Consider the following 19,318-nt stretch of genomic DNA (forward strand, 5'->3'; position numbering starts at 1 on the left):
TAAGCAGTTGGATAAATATTATAAGTTAAGGTCTGATGTTAACAAATGTTTTATAAAAAATGTATATTTTAATTACGTTAACACAACACAATATATCACAGAGCCTGTTAATTGTAATTTTTCAGTGGACATGGCAGAGTGCTAAATAAATATCCCACAACTATGTACGATACAAGAAATGATTATACACTGAATTTATTGTTATTTCTACACATCTACACCTAATCTTTCCATAACAGAGTTGACAAAAAAAACATCTGTATTGTCATTAAAAGTAAAAAAAACCTGAGTAACTTGTTTGGCAAGCACTGATTTATTGTCCAGCCCTAGCTACATGATTAGCACCATGCTAGCATCATGCTAGAAACATACTCTCAACATCTATCTAGCATCAACCTTTTAATAAACTTTCAGGCTATTCTTTCTCAAGCCAACCTCAAAGTCTGTCTTTTTTTATTTAGTTATTTTTGCTTATCTCATTATCAGCGGAAGGTGTATGATCCGTTGACCTTTGACCCTCAGTGATGCTTCAGTGCTGCACAATGCAGATGTCAATCAGCGGTTTAAATGTAATAAAGCAGACGGTGAGATGCTGCAGAACTTCCCCCGATTAAATTAAGCATCTGGATATTGTGCTGCGGCACTCGACAACATCAGCACATTTACCAGAGAAGCGCACACACATAGAGGTCTGCAGGTCTTTCCTTTCATTGTGCCCATATACGCACAGAGCACACACAGAGTACTGTATGAAATACTGTTATGATGATTATAGGCTATTATAAAAATTATACATCGACTACGCAATATGCAATGCATATACATATCAGGGAGCAGTTGTAGTGTGGGGAGTTATTAAAAGTTCCCAATGCTTGGGGAAAAGCTGCATTTTGAAAGAGTTTTGATTTGATTACCACGACAAAAACGAGCAAATAGTTCATATGCAGTGCTCGCCATCTCCTCATTAGATGCGCCTTTAAGAAATGCATCTATACGGATTATGATTATAATAAAATAGTTTTTGTTTTGGATATGTTTTATTTCATTAAATAGTCATTTAAAGCTTTCTATAGATATATTTATTATGTCTGTGAGGCGTGTATTATCTGAGTTTCGGTTCATTTTTATCATCATGTAGGTTTTCTTTATTTTATAAAAGCACAACGTTTTGTTGATATTGTGAGTGGATTCAATTAAAAGTAGAGGGTTTACTGTTATGAATGATGCATTACTCTTACCTTACGAGCAACCATAACAGCATATCCACGGAAAAGATGAGGTCAACAGTCTTTTTGACCTACTTTTGAACTGGGTTAAACGTATCAACATGAATCGATATGAACATTTTAAACCGTTTCCACCTCATGAATAAATAATAATCTGACTGAAGAAATGGTCAGAAAGAGTGTTCAGATGAATTATTCAGGACTTTTGCTTGATTTGAGCGTTCAGTGATTAGTAGTGTCTGTGATTTCTGTTTTGTTTCCATCAGGATGATGAGGTGGTTCTGCAGTGTGTGGCCTGCATTCAGAAGGAGAACCGCAAGTTCTGTCTGAGCGCCGAGGGTTTGGGGAACCGCTTGTGTTACCTGGAGCCCACATCAGAGGCTAAGGTGAGGAGGATCGTCACTCATTCAAATGTATTATTCACTACTTATCATTGATAGCTAGCATTTTGGTTGTTGTTGTTATTATTATTAAAATTTGGTAACTTTGTATCTTCTCGTTGACTTTAGCGCGCACTTTATCTGTGGTTGGGTGTTTGTCGTCCTGAGCTTTGGAGAGAGAGATGCTCACTGTCCTCATTGGCTTTAGTTCTGATCTCTTAGCAGTGATGCTAATTAGCTGAGACGAAGATGATGTATCGCCGCTAACGCTGCTGCTTTGTCTTCATTGTGCGTTTTCTATTCGTATGAGAGGTGTCGCTCCTCAGGGAGAAAGAGAACTAATGATCCACTTTCACAGCTGATGAGCTGAGCGCTTAAAACACTTCATCAGGACTCACACATGATCGATGGCTGTTAGATTCACAAACCTTTCTCAAGACCTTTGACCGACTGAGAGTTTCAGTTAATACTTCAATAATTTTAACAATATTTTCCCATATTAATTATTCTGTTAATCGTCACAATAAAATATTTAGTGCGTTTTTCAATGTAGATTATTTCTTATTTTAATATTATATTTTTATTAATTAAGTGTTTTATTTCGATTATTTTTATTAAAAAAAGTACAAACTAATTTTAAAAGTATTAAATTAAAAAATATATATTTTTAGTAAGTGTTTTGTCTTGGTTTGTTTTTATATTCAGAGAATTTATTAAGTATTATTTGTATGAAATAATTGTTAGTGTTTTGTTTTTATTTAATATTTATTTTAAACGTATGTTTTATGAATTAATAATTAATGTTTTATTTGGATTTTTTTATTTTAAAGTATTACGTTTTAAAAATATATTTTTAGTAAGTGTTTTTTCTTGATTTGTTTTTATATTTAGAGTATTTATTTTAGTTTTATATTTAAATGGGCGTATTATAAGTGTTTTATGTTTATTTATTTTTTTAAGTTTTTATGAAATAATTTTTAGTGTTTTGTTTTTATTTAATATTTATTACAATTATGTTTTATTAATTAATAATTTGTTTTTTATTTAGTTTTTATTTACAATTTATGCACTGTAGCTTTAAATATTTTTATGAACTAATTATTAGTGTGTTTTTTATTTTTAAAGTATTTATTTTAATTTGGTATTTTTATTCAAAGGTTCAAAGGTCACTGAAATTAAAATGCTTATATTATATTATATATATATAATTTACTGTTAAAACTAAAACATGGAAGAAAAATGTGTTATTTCCCTTAAAAAAAATCCAGTTTTCCACATGATGGAGGTCATCAGGTCTTGGGAAATGAATATTTTGAGATCTTTGCCGAGTGTTTCAGCCCTTCAGGTTTGTTTCTGTCTGTCAGGACGCATCAGTCTCTCAGCGCTGCTCTCGTTTGTCATATTAATTTATTAACAGCATGCACTCATATGTAGATCCTTGGCTCGTTTGTGTCGCAGAGCTGCTCCTCATCGTTAGATACAAGCTCTTCGTCCAGTTTCACTGCCAGAGACAAGGATTTCAGAATTTCCCTTACGTTTTAGATCTTGGCATAACTGGTTTTAATATTTTATAACTTTCCATGATTTCTACAGGTCTAGAAATCGATTTTAAAATCAAGTTGTTGAAGGAGTGAACTAAAACCAGAAATATCTTAATCTCAGTTGTTTTAACCTGTTTTAATGAATGTTTTGTCTTGTTTAAAACCATCGTCTTCACACTTTTGCTGAAGGATTTATTGTTATTTTAGTATAACTGAGATATTGTGTAATATGTATTATAGTTTTTAAGATTTAATATTTTTTTTAATAATTAAACATATTTTCTGTTTTAAGTTTTATTATATATTTCTATGAAAAATTATATATAATTTTTATACTTTTTTTGTCATTTTGTTTTGTGTTTTTACTATTATTATTATTAATATTTTACTAATATTTTCTGTTTTAGATTTTCTATATATTTCTATTGATATATTTTGTTTTAATTATTTTTTTAAATATATTTTTATAAATTTGAGTCATTTCGGTTTATGGTTGTTATTATTATTATTATTATTATTTATAATATATATTTATATTATAAATATATTTATATTATAAATAATAATAATAATAATTTAAAATATATTTTATTCATTTTTTATGTTTTTAATGTTATTTAATTTAATTAAAATGTATTTGATGTAACAAAAATGTTTTATTTTTACTTTTTTATTTATTTGTAATAATTTTTAGTGTTTTTATAATAACCTGGTGATTTTACAGGGTCAAACTAACGAGTTCAGACGTGCGAGTGCTAGAGAGAGAGTCTGGAAGGTCGTTCTTCAGCAGCTCGTGTCCTAATAACAGAGAGCTGAAGCTCTGAGAAAGTTTCTCCAGCAGACCTGGATTATCTGGACATCGTGATCCACTTTTAGGAGTTTTTGTTTGCTGTTCTTCAGTAAAGGAGGCCAGTTTGCTGTGGGTTGTGCTTCATTTATCTCCTCGTTGCTCTCCTCAGACGTCAGCGGGATCTTCTGACCTCTTTGGCTTCGATCCCAAACCTGCTCCAAACACTCGAGCGCCTCTATATCACACTCGAACCTTCAGTTCAGTTTCCTTTTGTGTCCTGAAAACAGAGATCTCTGAACACTCATGAATGTTGGGTTATTAGAGGGTCTTGCAGTTATATTTAATGTTTTGTTGTTATTGTCTACAGTGAGTTTCTACAGTGAAACAAAATATAGGCTTTAAGATGCAAGAAAGATCAACACGTGATATTTATATTTAGCTGAAAACTAAAAGTTTATTTGATAACTATTTAATTAAATGTATTTAATAATCAACAGTCAAACAAGTTGCACACAGGGTTATTATATTTAACTAAGACTGAAACTAAAAAATATTTGAAATAAACACAAACTGAACAAGAGTAAATTCATTTAGTTACTCTTTTAAAACTTAAATAACTAAAATTTACTAAAATAAAAGTTGTAAAAACTAATCTGAAACTGAAATTAAAAATAATATATATAATAAAATATTAATAAATAATAAAATATAATAAATAAATTAAAAGAAAAAAAAAATATATATATATATATATATATATATATATGACAAAAAAAGCAAAAATTGAAATTAAAAAAACTAAAATTAAAATATATTTTTTTTATTAAAAACTATAATAGTATTTCAATGATACTGAAGTGACACTGTTTGTAAAAAAAAATAAATTGCCAAAAAATCCACACTTAAATGATATATAAATTATTGTTGCCATATAAACATTTAAACACTGTCTGTAATAAATCTGGAATTCATGACAGATTTATTCAGATAATGAAAGCAACATTTTAAGTAAAACTAGAATAAATATTCCCTTCAAAACTGTTTTGACCGAAACCTGAAATTAATTTTTGGCCGAATATTTTTGGTGTCCTCACAGACTGAGTTTTGTAGTTTGCACATAATATTAAGCCTCAATTCTTTAGAATATCTTTTATTTGGTGCTTGCAACATGCAGGTCATGGGTTCGATTCCATGCATGAACCGAGAAAACGAGTGCTTTGGTAAAAGCTTCTGTCAAATGCATGAAAGTCAATGTAATGTCAGTAATTCAGTGTGTCCAGCTGCATCTAAATGATGTGTTTTTATGCATTTATCTTAATCATTGTGTTTTCAGCGGCTGTGCAATGAAAATGTGCCGCTCATGATGCTGAAGCAGAGTTTGCGTGTGATTTCTTTCTTATATTGTGTGTGTTTCAGTATGTTCCTCCAGATCTGTGCATCTGTAGTTTTGTGCTGGAGCAGTCGCTGTCCGTCCGAGCGCTGCAGGAGATGCTCGCCAAAACCGGACAGAACAACGACGTACGTACGGAAACACACCATCTTCATGAATATAACCTTGTGTTTAACCAGCAGTGAATCGTTTGCTTCAGTCAGAATATCTTGTGCTCGGTAATAAATGAAGCTGTCAGAACAAACTCTCGTCCAGGAGCTACAGGAGAAGTCGAGTATTATATTATATTATATTATATTATATTATATTATATTATATTATATTATATTATATTATATTATATTATATTATATTATATTATATTATATTATATTATATTATATTATATTATATATTTTATTATATTATATTATATATTTTATTATATTATATTATATATTATATTTTATTATATTATATATTCATTACTTGAAATAAAATAAAAATTAACTTAAATAAATGTAACCTTGTTTTATTTGAGCTAGTATTTATATTATATTTTATTTTAATTTGTTGAAATAAAATAAAAATTAACTGAAATAAATTTAACCTTGTTTTATTTCAGCTAGAATTTATTTTATATTATATATTGATTTGTTGAAATAAAAATTAACTGAAATAAATTTAACCTTGTTTTATTTCAACTAGTTTTTATATTATATTTTATTTTAATTTGTTGAAATAAACTGAAATAAATTTAAACTAGTTTTATTTCATCTAGCATATATATTATATTATAGTATAGTATATATTGATTACTTGAAATAAACTAAAAAAATAAAACGAATAAATTTTTCAAAAACAACAAAATTGCTATATATATAAAATAAATAATTCAAAATATTAACAAAAACTAAAATATTATATCAGTGACACTCAAATAAGACTGATTTGGAAAATGAATGCATAATTTTTTTAATATGTTTATATTTATAGAATAATCTGAGGTTGAGGGTCTCGGTGTTGATAGTCGTACCAGCATCAGTCTGAAGTGTCTCTTCATGATCTGCTTGAAGCTGCAGGGCTTTTGTTTAAAGGTCAGACGTCTTTAAGGTCCAGCGATGCTGCTTTTGCCCCCTGCGGATGATAAAGGTCTCCTCATCGGCTCTGATCTTTGGCTTCAGTCTCCTCGTGTATCTGTTGTGTAATGACGAGTGTTTATCATCTAAAGCAAACGTCTCAAGCTGTTTTCTGTTGTTTCTTCACACCTCCCGCAGCAGTTCATCAGAAAGGTGAGTGATTCTCACTGTCGTCACGCTGTGATTTGAGTATGTCTGATGATGGAGTGACTGTAATCACTGTTTTCAGGCGGCTCAGAGCGGAGGACACCGGACGTTACTGTACGGCCACGCTGTGCTCCTCAGACACTCCTTCAGCAGGATGGTTCGTCAGCTTCCTCCATCAGATCCGTCTCATAGGGAAGCATGCTTCTGCCACGGGATAAAACTAATCTAAAGTTATAGAGACCTTTTCTCACCTTTCTGAGAAAATAAGGAGATTTCAAATGAAGAATTGCAAGATTTCAAATTAAGATTTGCAAGATTTTAAATAAAAAAATAATGAGATTTCAAATGAAGAATTGCTAATTTTCTAATTAAAAATGACAAAATTTCAAATTAAGAATTGAGATTTTAAATCAAAAATTGAGATTTCAAATTGAGAATTTCAAGATTTTAAATAAAAATCATGAGATTTCAAATGATGAATTGCAAGATTTCACATTGAAAAACCATGGGATTTCAAATTAAGAATTACAAGATTTTTAAATAAAAAATCATGAGATTTCAAATTAAGAATTGCAAGTTTTTAAATTAAAAAATCACGAAATTGCAAATTAAGAATTGTAAGATTTCAAATTAAGAATTTAGATTTTAAATGAAAAACATTTGAGATTTCAAATTGAGAATTTCAAGATTTTAAATGAAAAATCATGAGATTTTAAATGAAGAATTGCGAGATTTCAAATTAAGATTTGCAAGATTTTATATTAAAAGCCATGAGATTTCAAATTAAGAATTGCAAGATTTTTAAATGAAAAATCATAAGATTTCAAATTAAGAATTGATATTTTAAATGAAAAAAATTAAGGATTTCAAATTGAGAATTTCAAGATTTTAAATGAAAAATCATGAGATTTCAAATGAAGAATTGCAAGATTTCACATTGAAAACCACGGGATTTCAAATGAATTTTAAATATAAAGCCATAAAATTTCAAATTAAGAATTGCAATTTTTTATTAAAAATTACTAAATTTCAAATCAAGAATTGTACGATTTCAAATTAAAAATCATGAGATTTCAAATTAAGAATTGCAAGATTTAAAATGAAAATTGTAAGATTTTAAATTGAAAATCATAAAATTTAAAATTAAGCATTGAAAGATATAAACTCTGAATTGTGAAATTTAAATTGAGGAATTGAGATTTAAAATTGAGAATTTGTTTTATTTTTATCCTGTGGTGGAAAAAAAACTTCCGTAGTTTGACTTTCTGCGGGATGTGTGAGAGTTGAATATTTTCTGTCGCAGTATCTGACCTGTTTGAAGACGTCGCGCTCAGTGACGGATAAACTGTCGTTTGATGTGGGACTTCAGGAAGACTCGACAGGTGAAGCATGATTGTTCAGACTGAAGGTGATGAAGATCTGAGATCTGATGATCCGTGTGTTTGTGTTCTCAGGTGAGGCCTGCTGGTGGACCATTCATCCTGCATCTAAACAGAGATCAGAAGGGGAGAAGGTGCGGATCGGAGATGATCTCATACTCGTCAGCGTCTCATCAGAGCGATATCTGGTAAGTGTGAAGTACAATAAACATTACGTTTGATTTTCTTCAGGTGTGTGAATCTGTAAGATCAGTCCAGTGTGTTAAACAAGCTTGAGCATATCTCACAAAACCTGACAAGAACATGTCAAGATCATATTTACTATAAAAAACGATCTATCTATCTATCTATCTAAATCTAAATCATTAATTTTCATGACTACTAAACTTTTCATTATAGTTTAAATTATTATTATTATTATTATTATTATTATTATTATTTCATAATGATACTAATAATAGATAAATAATAATAATATTAATATTTTTTTTATCATTTATTTAATTTCACTTACATTTTAGTATTTATTTAGTTCATTTTAATTGTTTTTTTGTATATTCATTATTTTATTTTCTTGTATTCATTATGTATTTTTTATTTATAGTTCAGAACTCTGTTTATTCGTTTATTAAATATATATATTTATTTCCATAATTATTAAGCTTTTAAGAGCTGTAAACATATTTATGTTTTGTTTTATAGTTCAAAATGTATTTTAATCTAATGTTTAATAATTTGTTTACATTTAAATATTTTTTCATTAATTAAATTTATCAATCTATTATTTATTTATTTACATGACTATCAAGCTTTTCAGTGCTGCGAGCATATTTTTATTTATTTATTTATTTATTTATTTATTTATTTATTTATTTATTTATTTATTAATTCATTCTCATGGCAGTTATTTAATAATATTTTGTATTTAATAATTTAGATTAAATTTTATTCATGTGACTTAAGTTTTAAACATACTTTTGTTTTAAAGCTCATAAGGTAGCAGAAATGAGTCTTTTTTCATCTTCCTAGTATTGATTCACTCTGTCTGAGCATCAGCAGCTTCATACAGCAAACCCATGATTGTCACTTCCAGTATAAGCCACAGTCGCCTCTGAATGCGTGACTCATGGACGTGTCTGCAGTGTGTTTGTGTGATCTCCTGTGAGATGATCCGCTCCGGATGGGCATTAGTCAGTCATCCACAGGCCCAGTGCGGCTCGTGATCTGCTTCCTGTCTCTGCAGAAGATCCAAGCGTCAGTGTATTAGTTAGAGGATGGTTAATTCTCTAGGTCATTCTGAATTTATGCAAGCGTGTCCCATGATGCCAAGCTTCTCGGCTGTGGCCTCTGATGCATCATGAGACAGACATGACATGGGAGGATGTGTTGCCATGGTAACCACTGTGCACCTGGTCTCCTCAGCATCTGTCCATATCCAACGGCAGCATCCAGGTGGATGTGTCCTTCATGCAGACGCTGTGGAACGTCCATCCCACCTGCTCAGGGAGCAACGTGGAGGAAGGTCGGTGCTTCTTAGTGCTGTTTATTTCACTCATAACTACTTCTAGAACTGATAGTGACACGATGAGCCTTTAACAGTTAGTATTGAAGTTCTGTGTGTGTATTATACTTGACTCCTCATGGTGGTTTTTCTTTCGTCCAATAGGATACCTTCTTGGAGGTCATGTGATGCGTCTTTTTCATGGACACGATGAGGTTCTGACCATCCCGGGATCTGATCAGAGTGAAGAAGAGCAGAGGTAGAAACTGTCATCGGGCCAATTAAATTTTAATATCATTGTGATAATGGTCGTTTTTATAAGAATTACAAAATATATATACTTTCTGTTTTCATTTAAGTTGAGGAATAAGAGTCTTATCTAGAGAAACCATTGCTCATTTTCTTTAAAAAATAAACATTTATATATATTTTTTCATCCACAAATGCTGGTGTAAAGAAGCGGGGTCAGAATGATGTGTCATTTATCTGTGATGTTCATCTAGATGTGTGTCTGTGACGTAGCATCCCCTAGGATCCGGCGTAATGCCTGTTGTCTATGTATAGCGAGTGTGTGTCAGACTGAACTGGGTCGAGCTGAAGTAACCCAGGGCCGTCTGAGGATGCTGAGGATGTGATCGTAGGCGTGCGGCCTATTTTTAGCGCTGGCGTTTAGTGCATCATCTGCAAGATTAGATATCGTCTTCAGCTCTGGCCTGTGGCGCTGCGTCCTGTCCTTGAAATATAATCAGAGAAACGTCCTCCTCTAAAGGATTTCTGCTAGACCTCCTTCAGATGTATTGCAGATCTGACACCGCGGAGGGCAGAAATGAATGATTTCTGTTGTTGTATAAGTGATGGAGAGAGTGTTTGTTCATTATAATATAGGAGAACGTCCTCCATAAGATGTGCAATGCATCTAAACTGATCAATAAAGCTGTCAGTAATGATGTGACATTCCTCTTTAACAGAAAACGTCTTCTAAAGCATGTTAGTTGTAGGTCAGGTTAGTTTAAGTCATTTTTATTGTCTATCTGTCTATCTATCTCTCTCTCTCTCTCTCTCTCTCTCTCTCTCTCTCTATATATATATATTAACTAGGATTTTGTTGACCGTGGTATTTAGTTAAGGTCGACTGATTTTACTAATAATGATAACTAGGTTGGACCACACTAGCAGATAACCGATTAATCAACCAAACGTTTTTAAAATAGAAACTAAATTATAAGAAACAAAACACAGCAAGCCAGAAAAACTGCAAATATGGATTTTTACCGATAACCGATTATCGGTTATTCTGTTCTAGCAATCGATTATCGGTGCCGATTTATCTAAACAATTGATTCAACCTCTAATATTAGACATTATTTTGCTGATGATAGCGGAGTATTATTTGATATAATGCAGGAGAACATCTTCCATGAGATGTGCAATGCATTTTAACTGATTAATAAAGCCTTCAGTAACCATGTGACGTTCATCTTTAGAGACAACGTTAACAGAAAACCTCTTCTAAAGCGCGTTAGTTGTAGGTCAGGTTAGTTTGTCAATTTTATTGTTTAACTTCACCATATGTTTGTATTAGGTGTGTGAATAATTTCTAAAAGATTATATCTCAATATTAACTAGGATTTTGTTGACAGTTGTAATTTGTTAAGGTCGACTATTTTTATTAATAACGATAACTAGGTTGGACCACACTAGCAGATAACCGATTAATCAACCAAACGTTTTTAAAATAGAAACTAAATTATAAGAAACAAAACACAGCAAGCCAGAAAAACTGCAAGTATGGATTTTTACCGATAACCAATTATCGGTTATTCTGTTCCAGCAATGGATTATCGGTGGCGATTTATCTAAAAAATTGATTCAACCTCTAATATTAGACATTATTTTGCTGATGATAGCGGAGTATTATTTGATATAATGCAGGAGAACATCTTCCATGAGATGTGCAATGCATTTTAACTGATTAATAAAGCCTTCAGTAACCATGTGACGTTCATCTTTAGAGACAACGTTAACAGAAAAACTCTTCTAAAGCGCGTTAGTTGTAGGTCAGGAGAGTTTAAGTCAGTTTTATTGTTTAATTTCATTATATGTGTGTATTAGGCGTGTGAGAAATTGACGATATATCTCGATATTTACTAGGATTTTGTTGTCAGTGATAATTAATTGAGGTCGACTGATACTAGGTTTTACCGATAATTATAACTAGGTTGGACCACACTAGCCAATAACCAATTAATCAACAAAAAGTTTTTAAAATAGATACTAAATCATAGGAACAACATAACACAGCAAGCCAGAAAAACTAACAGTTATGGATTTTTACTGATAACCGATTATCGGTTATTGTGTTCTAGGAATCGATTATCGGTGTTGATTAATCAAATTAATCTAATATTTAGACAATATTTTGCTAAGCCATGGAGAGAATTAATTTCCAGGGGAATTATTATTATTATACCTGGATGAGGGCAATTTTTTTATAACCTTATTAGATTTTGCAAGTGAGAGTTTAACATATAAGATAATGCATATTAATCATTAATTTATTTCCAGTAAGACACCAAATTCTGTTATCAACTAAAAATCATTATCAACTAGCAGCAGTATTTTGATGTATTAACACACCAATAGCATTTGCATAAATAATGCTTTGACATTGTTTAAAAAAATAATTTTAATATTGAATATATGAAATGAATTTTTTTTTTAGAATAAAATACCACTTCCAGTAGGTAGTGAGTGAGTCATCTGGTGACTGATTCAACCGTTTCATTCAAAACTGCTGATTTGTTCATGAACGAATCATTTAATCATTGATTCGTTCACCGATTTTGATTCATTCAGTCATGAAACACGGGTTTGCACAACAGTTTGGAACTATTGCTGTTGGCAAAATAGACAATATTATGTCTAAAACCATCTAGACATGTAATTTTAGAGTTGTTTAACTTGCTTAATCAAATCCACAGCCTGTTTAGGCATCGGTTTAGTATGCAATCCTGTTTTCTTTGGTGTTTTTCAGATTGGTGAACTATGAGACAGGTAAAGCCGGAGCAAAAGCCCGATCTCTCTGGCGGCTGGAGCCACTACGCATCAGGTGAGAAGATCTAGTGCTCTGGTTTCCATCAAGTCAGAAGTCCTCGAGGATGTTCTCTAGTAATTATGTGACCGTGCACACCCATAATTCCCATTTCTGTGTGTGTTCAGTTGGTGTGGCAGTCACATCCGCTGGGGTCAGCCGTTCCGTCTGCGTCACCTGACCACCGGTCACTATCTGGCGCTTACAGATGACCGAGGCGTCGTTCTGCAGGACAGAGAGAGATCAGACACCACGTCCACAGCCTTCTGCTTCAGAGCCTCCAAGGTCTCACACATTCACCCCAATACACAACATTTACTAATATTTACTGAGTCCAAACCAGTCCATCAGTTCACAACTGTGTTCAACACTGATAATAATCAGAAATGTTTCTTGAGCAGTAAATCATCATATTATTCTGATTTCTGAAGATCATGTGACACTGAAGACTGGAGGAATGATGCTGAAAATACAGCGGAGCATCACAGAAATACATTACACTTTAACACAGATTCACACAGAACACAGTTACTTTGAATTTTAATACTTTTCACTGTTTTCTGTATTTTTTATTAAATAAATGCATCTTTGCTGAGCAGAAGAGACTTCGATATTAGTCTAAATCACTGAAAGTTTATTGAATTATTAGTGTTAAATCTGTAAAGGATGGATGCAGTTACTGAGACTGTATGATGTTTAATGCAGACAGTTATTCCAGCTCTCGACGGGTCAGTATTCAGTGAAGAAGATCTTCCTCCAGAGCTCTATTAAATAAGAAGCATCACTATTATCATGAGTCATCTGTCATCCAGTTATTCTTCCTCCGCTGCTTTGATTTTGTTCTTTATGTTCCAGCAGGGAAAACAAACCCAGCGTCTTAATTAGGATTCATCAGTTTTGCCTCTGGATGTGCTGTAAAGTAATGTTCGTTTGTTGTGCTGTTATCGAGTCATTTTCATCTTGATTAGTTTGATCTATCATCGTGTTCTCAGGTCAGACTCACTCAGCATCACATGATTGATTAGAATCAGATCAGCTGTAAACCATGCATGCTTTCAGTGGAATTTGTGCAAATGTGAATCTTGAATTGTTGCACAAATATTTTGATACGGATTAATGTTCAGTGTATGTTGCAATTGTTGATTTTAATAGAAAGTCAATGTGCAACCCGTGACAGAACGAGCTGATTTCTCCAGGTTTCCAGTCTTGAATCTCGTGTTTGTGTTCCTCCAGGAAAAGCTGGAGTGTGGTCTGAAGCGGGACATCGAGGGGATGGGAGTGGCCGAGATCAAATACGGAGATTCTCTGTGTTTCTTGATGCACGTGGCGACGGGTCTCTGGCTGTCCTTTCAGGCACCAGATGTCAAATCTGCTCGACTCGGGCCGCTCAAACGCCGGGTGAGATTCACACGTTCTGTTTCTCCATCCAGCCGAGCATTATTGATGTTATACATTTGTGTAAAGCTAGCACAGATGTAATGAGTAGCAGTGCTATTTTACAATCATTCGGGTACTAATATAGCTTTTTAAAATATTTTTAATTAATTTATATTTTTTTATTTTTCTGTTTTTAGAAATGTAACTTTAAATACTAAAAGTAAAACTTAAAAAAACTATAATAAAAAAAAATATATATATATATAATATATATATATATATATATATATATATATATTTTTTTTTTTTTTTTTTTTTTTTTTTTAAATAGTTTTTTATTAAATTGATTTTTTGTTAAATTGAGTCAAAATGAAAAACATGTAATACTATATATATATATATATATATATATATATATATATATATATATATATATATATATATATATATATATATACATATATATATACATATATATATATATATATATATATATATATATATATATATATATATATACTTTAAATAAAAATAAATAAATAAATAAACTAAGTGAAATCTAAAACACTTAAACTCATTTTATTACGTATAGTTGCCAAGACAATATTTTTAATTTTCACAGACATTAAAAATATTGAAAAAGCATTTTCAGTAACTTCAATACCACAAACTAATATATATATATATATATATATATATATATATATATATATATTTATTTATTTATTTATTTATTTATTTTTATTTAATGTTTATTTTATTAAATGTTTTTAGTTTTTATTTATTTGATTATTAGTTTTATTTATTTAATGTTAAACTATTTTATTTTATTTTTTTATTATAATTTTATTTTGTTATTTTATTTCAGTTGCTTAATTTTTTGTGTGTGTATGGTTTAAGTTTTAGGTTTATTTATTTTAAAATGTCTATACAATCATTATGCATTTTTATTTCAGTTTTATTTTGTTAATATTTTATTTTATTTCAGTTAATTTCTATTTTATAACCGTTACTGACTTTTGTGGTTTTACTTTTAGATTTATATATTGATTTTAAAATGTCTGTATATTCTGAATAAATTTTCATTTGAGTTTATGTATATTTTATGTTATTTCAATTAACAATTCACTTTTTAATTTTAGTTACCTGAAATAACCCTCCGGTGTTCCATGTTTAACTAATCTAACTAGTCGAGTAAAATTTTCTTCTATCACTTTCTACTTTATGAGCTCCTATTAATTCAGAGTATGTTTATCTTGCTGACACTTAAGTCTCATAAAATGTTGGTTTCAGCTCATGTTCTGTGTTTCTGTGTTGCTCAGGTGTGTCTTCATTCAGAAGGACACATGGACGATGGTTTGACGTTACAGCGATGTCAACACGAGGAGTCGAGAGCCGCTCGAATCATCCGCAACACCACGCGACTCTTCAGCTGCTTCATCAGGTACAGAGGAGTTAAAGCTGTGGTTTAGCAGCACATTCAACACCTCCACAGACTCGTCTCGTAGTGATGAGCTGATAAACTTCCAGATGGTGCATTGGTGCACACAAACACACGTCTGTCAGGCTATTTGTAGCTCTCGCATGCATCTTGAGTGTTGAGCGTGAGCCGTGCTCCTGATGCAGCATGTGCTGGCCTTCGCCCGGGCCGTTTTCAGGAAATATGTTTCATAATCTTACATAAGCGATGCTGTTTTGGCTCAGAGTCCAATCAGCGGGAAGCTGCATGTTATTCTGGGAAGCTCATTACTGTCACACAAGCGCTCCTCATGACACACTTCAGGCCTCTTCAGGCTTCATGCCTCCTGTGATTGTTCCTGTTTGAGTGGAAGCCTGAAAAAAATTAAAATGGCCAATTCCGAGTGTTGAGTTTATATCTCTCAGGTCTGGTTTAATATTGTGTTTTAATCAGAATTCCAAGATTACGTCTTGTGAACACCCCCCCACCGCCCTCCCCGGATACTAATTTATATCTCACAATAATTCTTTTTTTCTTAGAATTTAGTTTTTTTAGTTTAGTCTTTAGTCTTTAGTTTAGTTTTTTTTTTTTTTTTCTCAGTATTCTGAGATTACGTTTTGCAATCTTGACCTTTTTCTCAGAATTGAAAAAAAATGTCTCACAACGTTGCATTTTTCTCAGAATTCTGAGTTTGTCTTAAAACTGACCTTTTCCTCAATTCATGTTTTTTGTCTCACAATTTAATGCTTAAAAATTTTCACGTTGTTCTCAGAATTCAGATTTTTTTCGTCTCGTAATTTTCACGTTTTTCTCATAATTCAGATTTTTTCGTCTCTTAATTTTCATGTTTTTCTCATAATTCAGATTTTTTCGTCTCTTAATTTTCACGTTTTTCTCAGAATTAAATTTTTTTTTGTCTCTTAATTTTCACGTTTTTCTCAGAATTCAGAAGTTTTTTGGTCTGAATTCTTAATTTATATCTCACAATTTTGATTTTTTTTTTTTTAAGATACCAAAAAAGAATTGTGAGCTATGAACTCAGAGCAAGAAAAACTGAGATAAAAATGGCAATTACCATTGTAATTTTTCTTTAATTCCAGAAACGAGCTTCCATATGTTTGAGATGGTCACAGATATTGTGTTTTTTCCCCACTAGTTTTAAATCTTTTTTTAAAGTTCTCAATTAGTAAAGCATGGCGCTTGCAACATGAAGGTTTTGGGTTTGATTCCCAGGAAATGGGTTCAGATCAAAAACAGATCTTGAATCTGCTGTGAGTGAATAAATGTAAATGTTATTATTATTTCTATAGTGCTTTATACAATACAGAAAAAATAAACAGAAAAAACACAAATTCACAAACAAATTCAGTTTTAGCCGACAGAAAAAAGTAGTCGTTATTCAGAGATCAATTGACTCTTCCAATAGTGAAAGTGCTGTCAAACTGATAATATTACTAGAGCAGTGAACATTTATGCATCTTGCATTTGATGAGTTCATGCATTCCCTGGGAATCGAACCCATGACCTCTGTGTTGCTAGCTCAGTGCTCTACTGTTTGAGCCACAGGTGTTTAACGTGGGACGTCTCTGATGCCGTTTTGACAGAGAGCTGGACGGTTTGAGTGCCAAGAACCGCTCGTCTGTGCTTCTGCCCATCGAAGAGGTTCTCCAGACTCTTAACGACCTGATCGCGTACTTCAGACTTCCTGACGCCGAGCTGGAGCACGAGAAGAAGCAGATCAAGCTGCGCTCGCTGAAGAACCGACAGAACCTCTTCAAGCAGGAGGTGAGCGGCACACTGTCGATTTTCTGTCACCACGACACTGCTTTATTGTTTTCTGCTGCTTTTAAGTTACATAACCATATTCAAATGATAACTATCAATTACGGGATGTCTAATGTTTTCTCTTAAAATCATTTTGTTAAGTGAATCGATTGATGCAGTCCTGATGCAACACTGCAAAAAGTGATTATATTACTCAGTATTTTTGTCTTGTTTCCCAGAACAAACCTCCTAATGATTCTTCAATCAAGTACATTTACTTGAAAAGCACAATTATGTACAATAAGTCTTGTTTTCTGAGAAATGTATGCATAAAAGGTGAAGTAAAAAAAAGCTTTTTTAAGTATATATAATGAAAATGTTAAATAAATAGTTTTATTATTATTATTTAAACACATTTAACAGGAATATGAAATAAATGCATTTTATTATTATTTGAAAACATTTATAAATAGTTAAACAAATGTATTTAAAAATTAATTTAATATACAACAAAAATATAAAAAGGTATGAAATACATTTTTATTTTTATTTGAATAGATTTTTAAGCATGTTTAACAAAATGTGAATGTAAATAATAATTAAACATTTAACAAAAATTTAAAATAAAAGTTTTATTATTATTTTAATATTTAGAATTATGTTATAATATAATTTGTTATTATTAAAATAATGTTATTATAATTTAATATATTTTACTACTCTGTATTTTTGTCTCATTTCAAATACATTTACTTCAAAAAGAAAAAGTCATCAAATAAGTCTATGCTCGAAAATAGGGTTAAAATTTTATATATATTTTTTTTATTTAAAAAAGGAAAAGCAAGTTAATTTTTTTGAACCCCATGGGAAGATATGTTTTTTCCGTTTAAGCATAAAATCACTTTAATTTGATTCAATTTGTCAGAAAACACAACATTTAGTAATTTTGCAATGTAAATGTATCTTGATTTTAAGAATGTTTAATTATTCGTATTAGAAAACAAGACAAAAATCACTTATTACAGCGAAGAAGACAGGATTCATAACATGTAACGTTTTCTGAGAACTGAACGGTGTGTGTGTGTGTGTGTGTGTGTGTGTGTGTGTGTCTCAGGGGATGCTGTCCCTGGTGTCCAGCTGCATCGACCGCTTGAGTGTTTATAACAGCGCGGCTCATTTCGGAGAGTGTGCGGGTGAAGAGGCCGGAGTCGCGTGGAAGGACATCCTCAACCTTCTCTACGAGCTTCTGGGTAAGAACTCGATCGCTGAGGTCTTTCAGTTTCTCTTCTGCAGTGTTTGCTTCTCAACCAACATTGTCTTGTTCAAGCACAGAAAGCTTTAGACGTCTCCCTGTTCAACACACTGAGAAGTATTAATCAGTGAGACGGCTAAGTGAATGTGGACACAGTTAAATAAATGCATTAACATTTATTATAATTTTCTTAATAATTTAATATATGTATACATTTTTATCTAACAATAATATTTTTAATAAACAATTTTATTATTTTAAAGTCTGTAAATGTGTTTCACAATACTATGAATGCATTATTTAAATACATTTTAACACATATATTTAAATAATAATTTAATATTTAACAAAAAAAATACACGTAAAAAATACTTTTTTTAACATATTAGCAAAACATTTGAATAATAAATCATTTATTTATTCTTAAAAATATAAAATAGCTAGTTTATTAGTAAATATATTTCTAAATGTATTTAACTATCAAATTACATAAATAATAAATACTGAACTGAATGTGAGAAACACTGATATAGATGATAATTAATTATGAGTAAATACTTATAATAAGTAAATACATGTTTATTATTTATATGTTTAACAAATATATCAGATACAAAATATTTTTATTATTATTACTTAAATATATTTAGAAATATATTAAATAAATACATGTATTAATTAAATACATTTTTTACAAATATATTTAAAAATGTATAATTTTATATTTAACAAAATATTTATTGTTGTATTTTAAATGCATGTTTAAATATATTTAGCAAAACATATTTAAATAAATTATTTATTATTATATTTAACAAACATATCTATAATTGTATTTAACAAAACTATGAAAAATGTAACGTAACAAATATATGTAACAAAAAAAATTATTTAAATATATTT

At 30.8% G+C, this 19,318-nt stretch overlaps 1 protein-coding gene across 1 annotated transcript in view; it reads left to right on the forward strand.

Annotated features, from left to right (window-relative positions):
• The window catches only part of LOC113071634 (ryanodine receptor 3-like), a 108,697-nt gene that overhangs the window by 7,526 nt on the left and 81,853 nt on the right, over positions 1 to 19,318 (forward strand). The window contains exons 2-15 of the mRNA XM_026244942.1: positions 1,493 to 1,612; positions 5,354 to 5,455; positions 6,584 to 6,598; positions 6,675 to 6,749; positions 7,896 to 7,974; positions 8,047 to 8,159; positions 9,394 to 9,493; positions 9,638 to 9,731; positions 12,507 to 12,581; positions 12,692 to 12,848; positions 13,797 to 13,961; positions 15,263 to 15,384; positions 17,004 to 17,184; positions 18,278 to 18,413. Coding sequence (XP_026100727.1) covers positions 1,493 to 1,612; positions 5,354 to 5,455; positions 6,584 to 6,598; positions 6,675 to 6,749; positions 7,896 to 7,974; positions 8,047 to 8,159; positions 9,394 to 9,493; positions 9,638 to 9,731; positions 12,507 to 12,581; positions 12,692 to 12,848; positions 13,797 to 13,961; positions 15,263 to 15,384; positions 17,004 to 17,184; positions 18,278 to 18,413 — 1,534 coding nt within the window. The remainder of the gene's footprint in view (positions 1 to 1,492; positions 1,613 to 5,353; positions 5,456 to 6,583; positions 6,599 to 6,674; positions 6,750 to 7,895; positions 7,975 to 8,046; positions 8,160 to 9,393; positions 9,494 to 9,637; positions 9,732 to 12,506; positions 12,582 to 12,691; positions 12,849 to 13,796; positions 13,962 to 15,262; positions 15,385 to 17,003; positions 17,185 to 18,277; positions 18,414 to 19,318) is intronic.

The sequence above is a fragment of the Carassius auratus genome, unplaced genomic scaffold (assembly GCF_003368295.1).
Source record: "Carassius auratus strain Wakin unplaced genomic scaffold, ASM336829v1 scaf_tig00007761, whole genome shotgun sequence".
NCBI classification, from domain to species: Eukaryota; Metazoa; Chordata; class Actinopteri; order Cypriniformes; family Cyprinidae; genus Carassius; species Carassius auratus.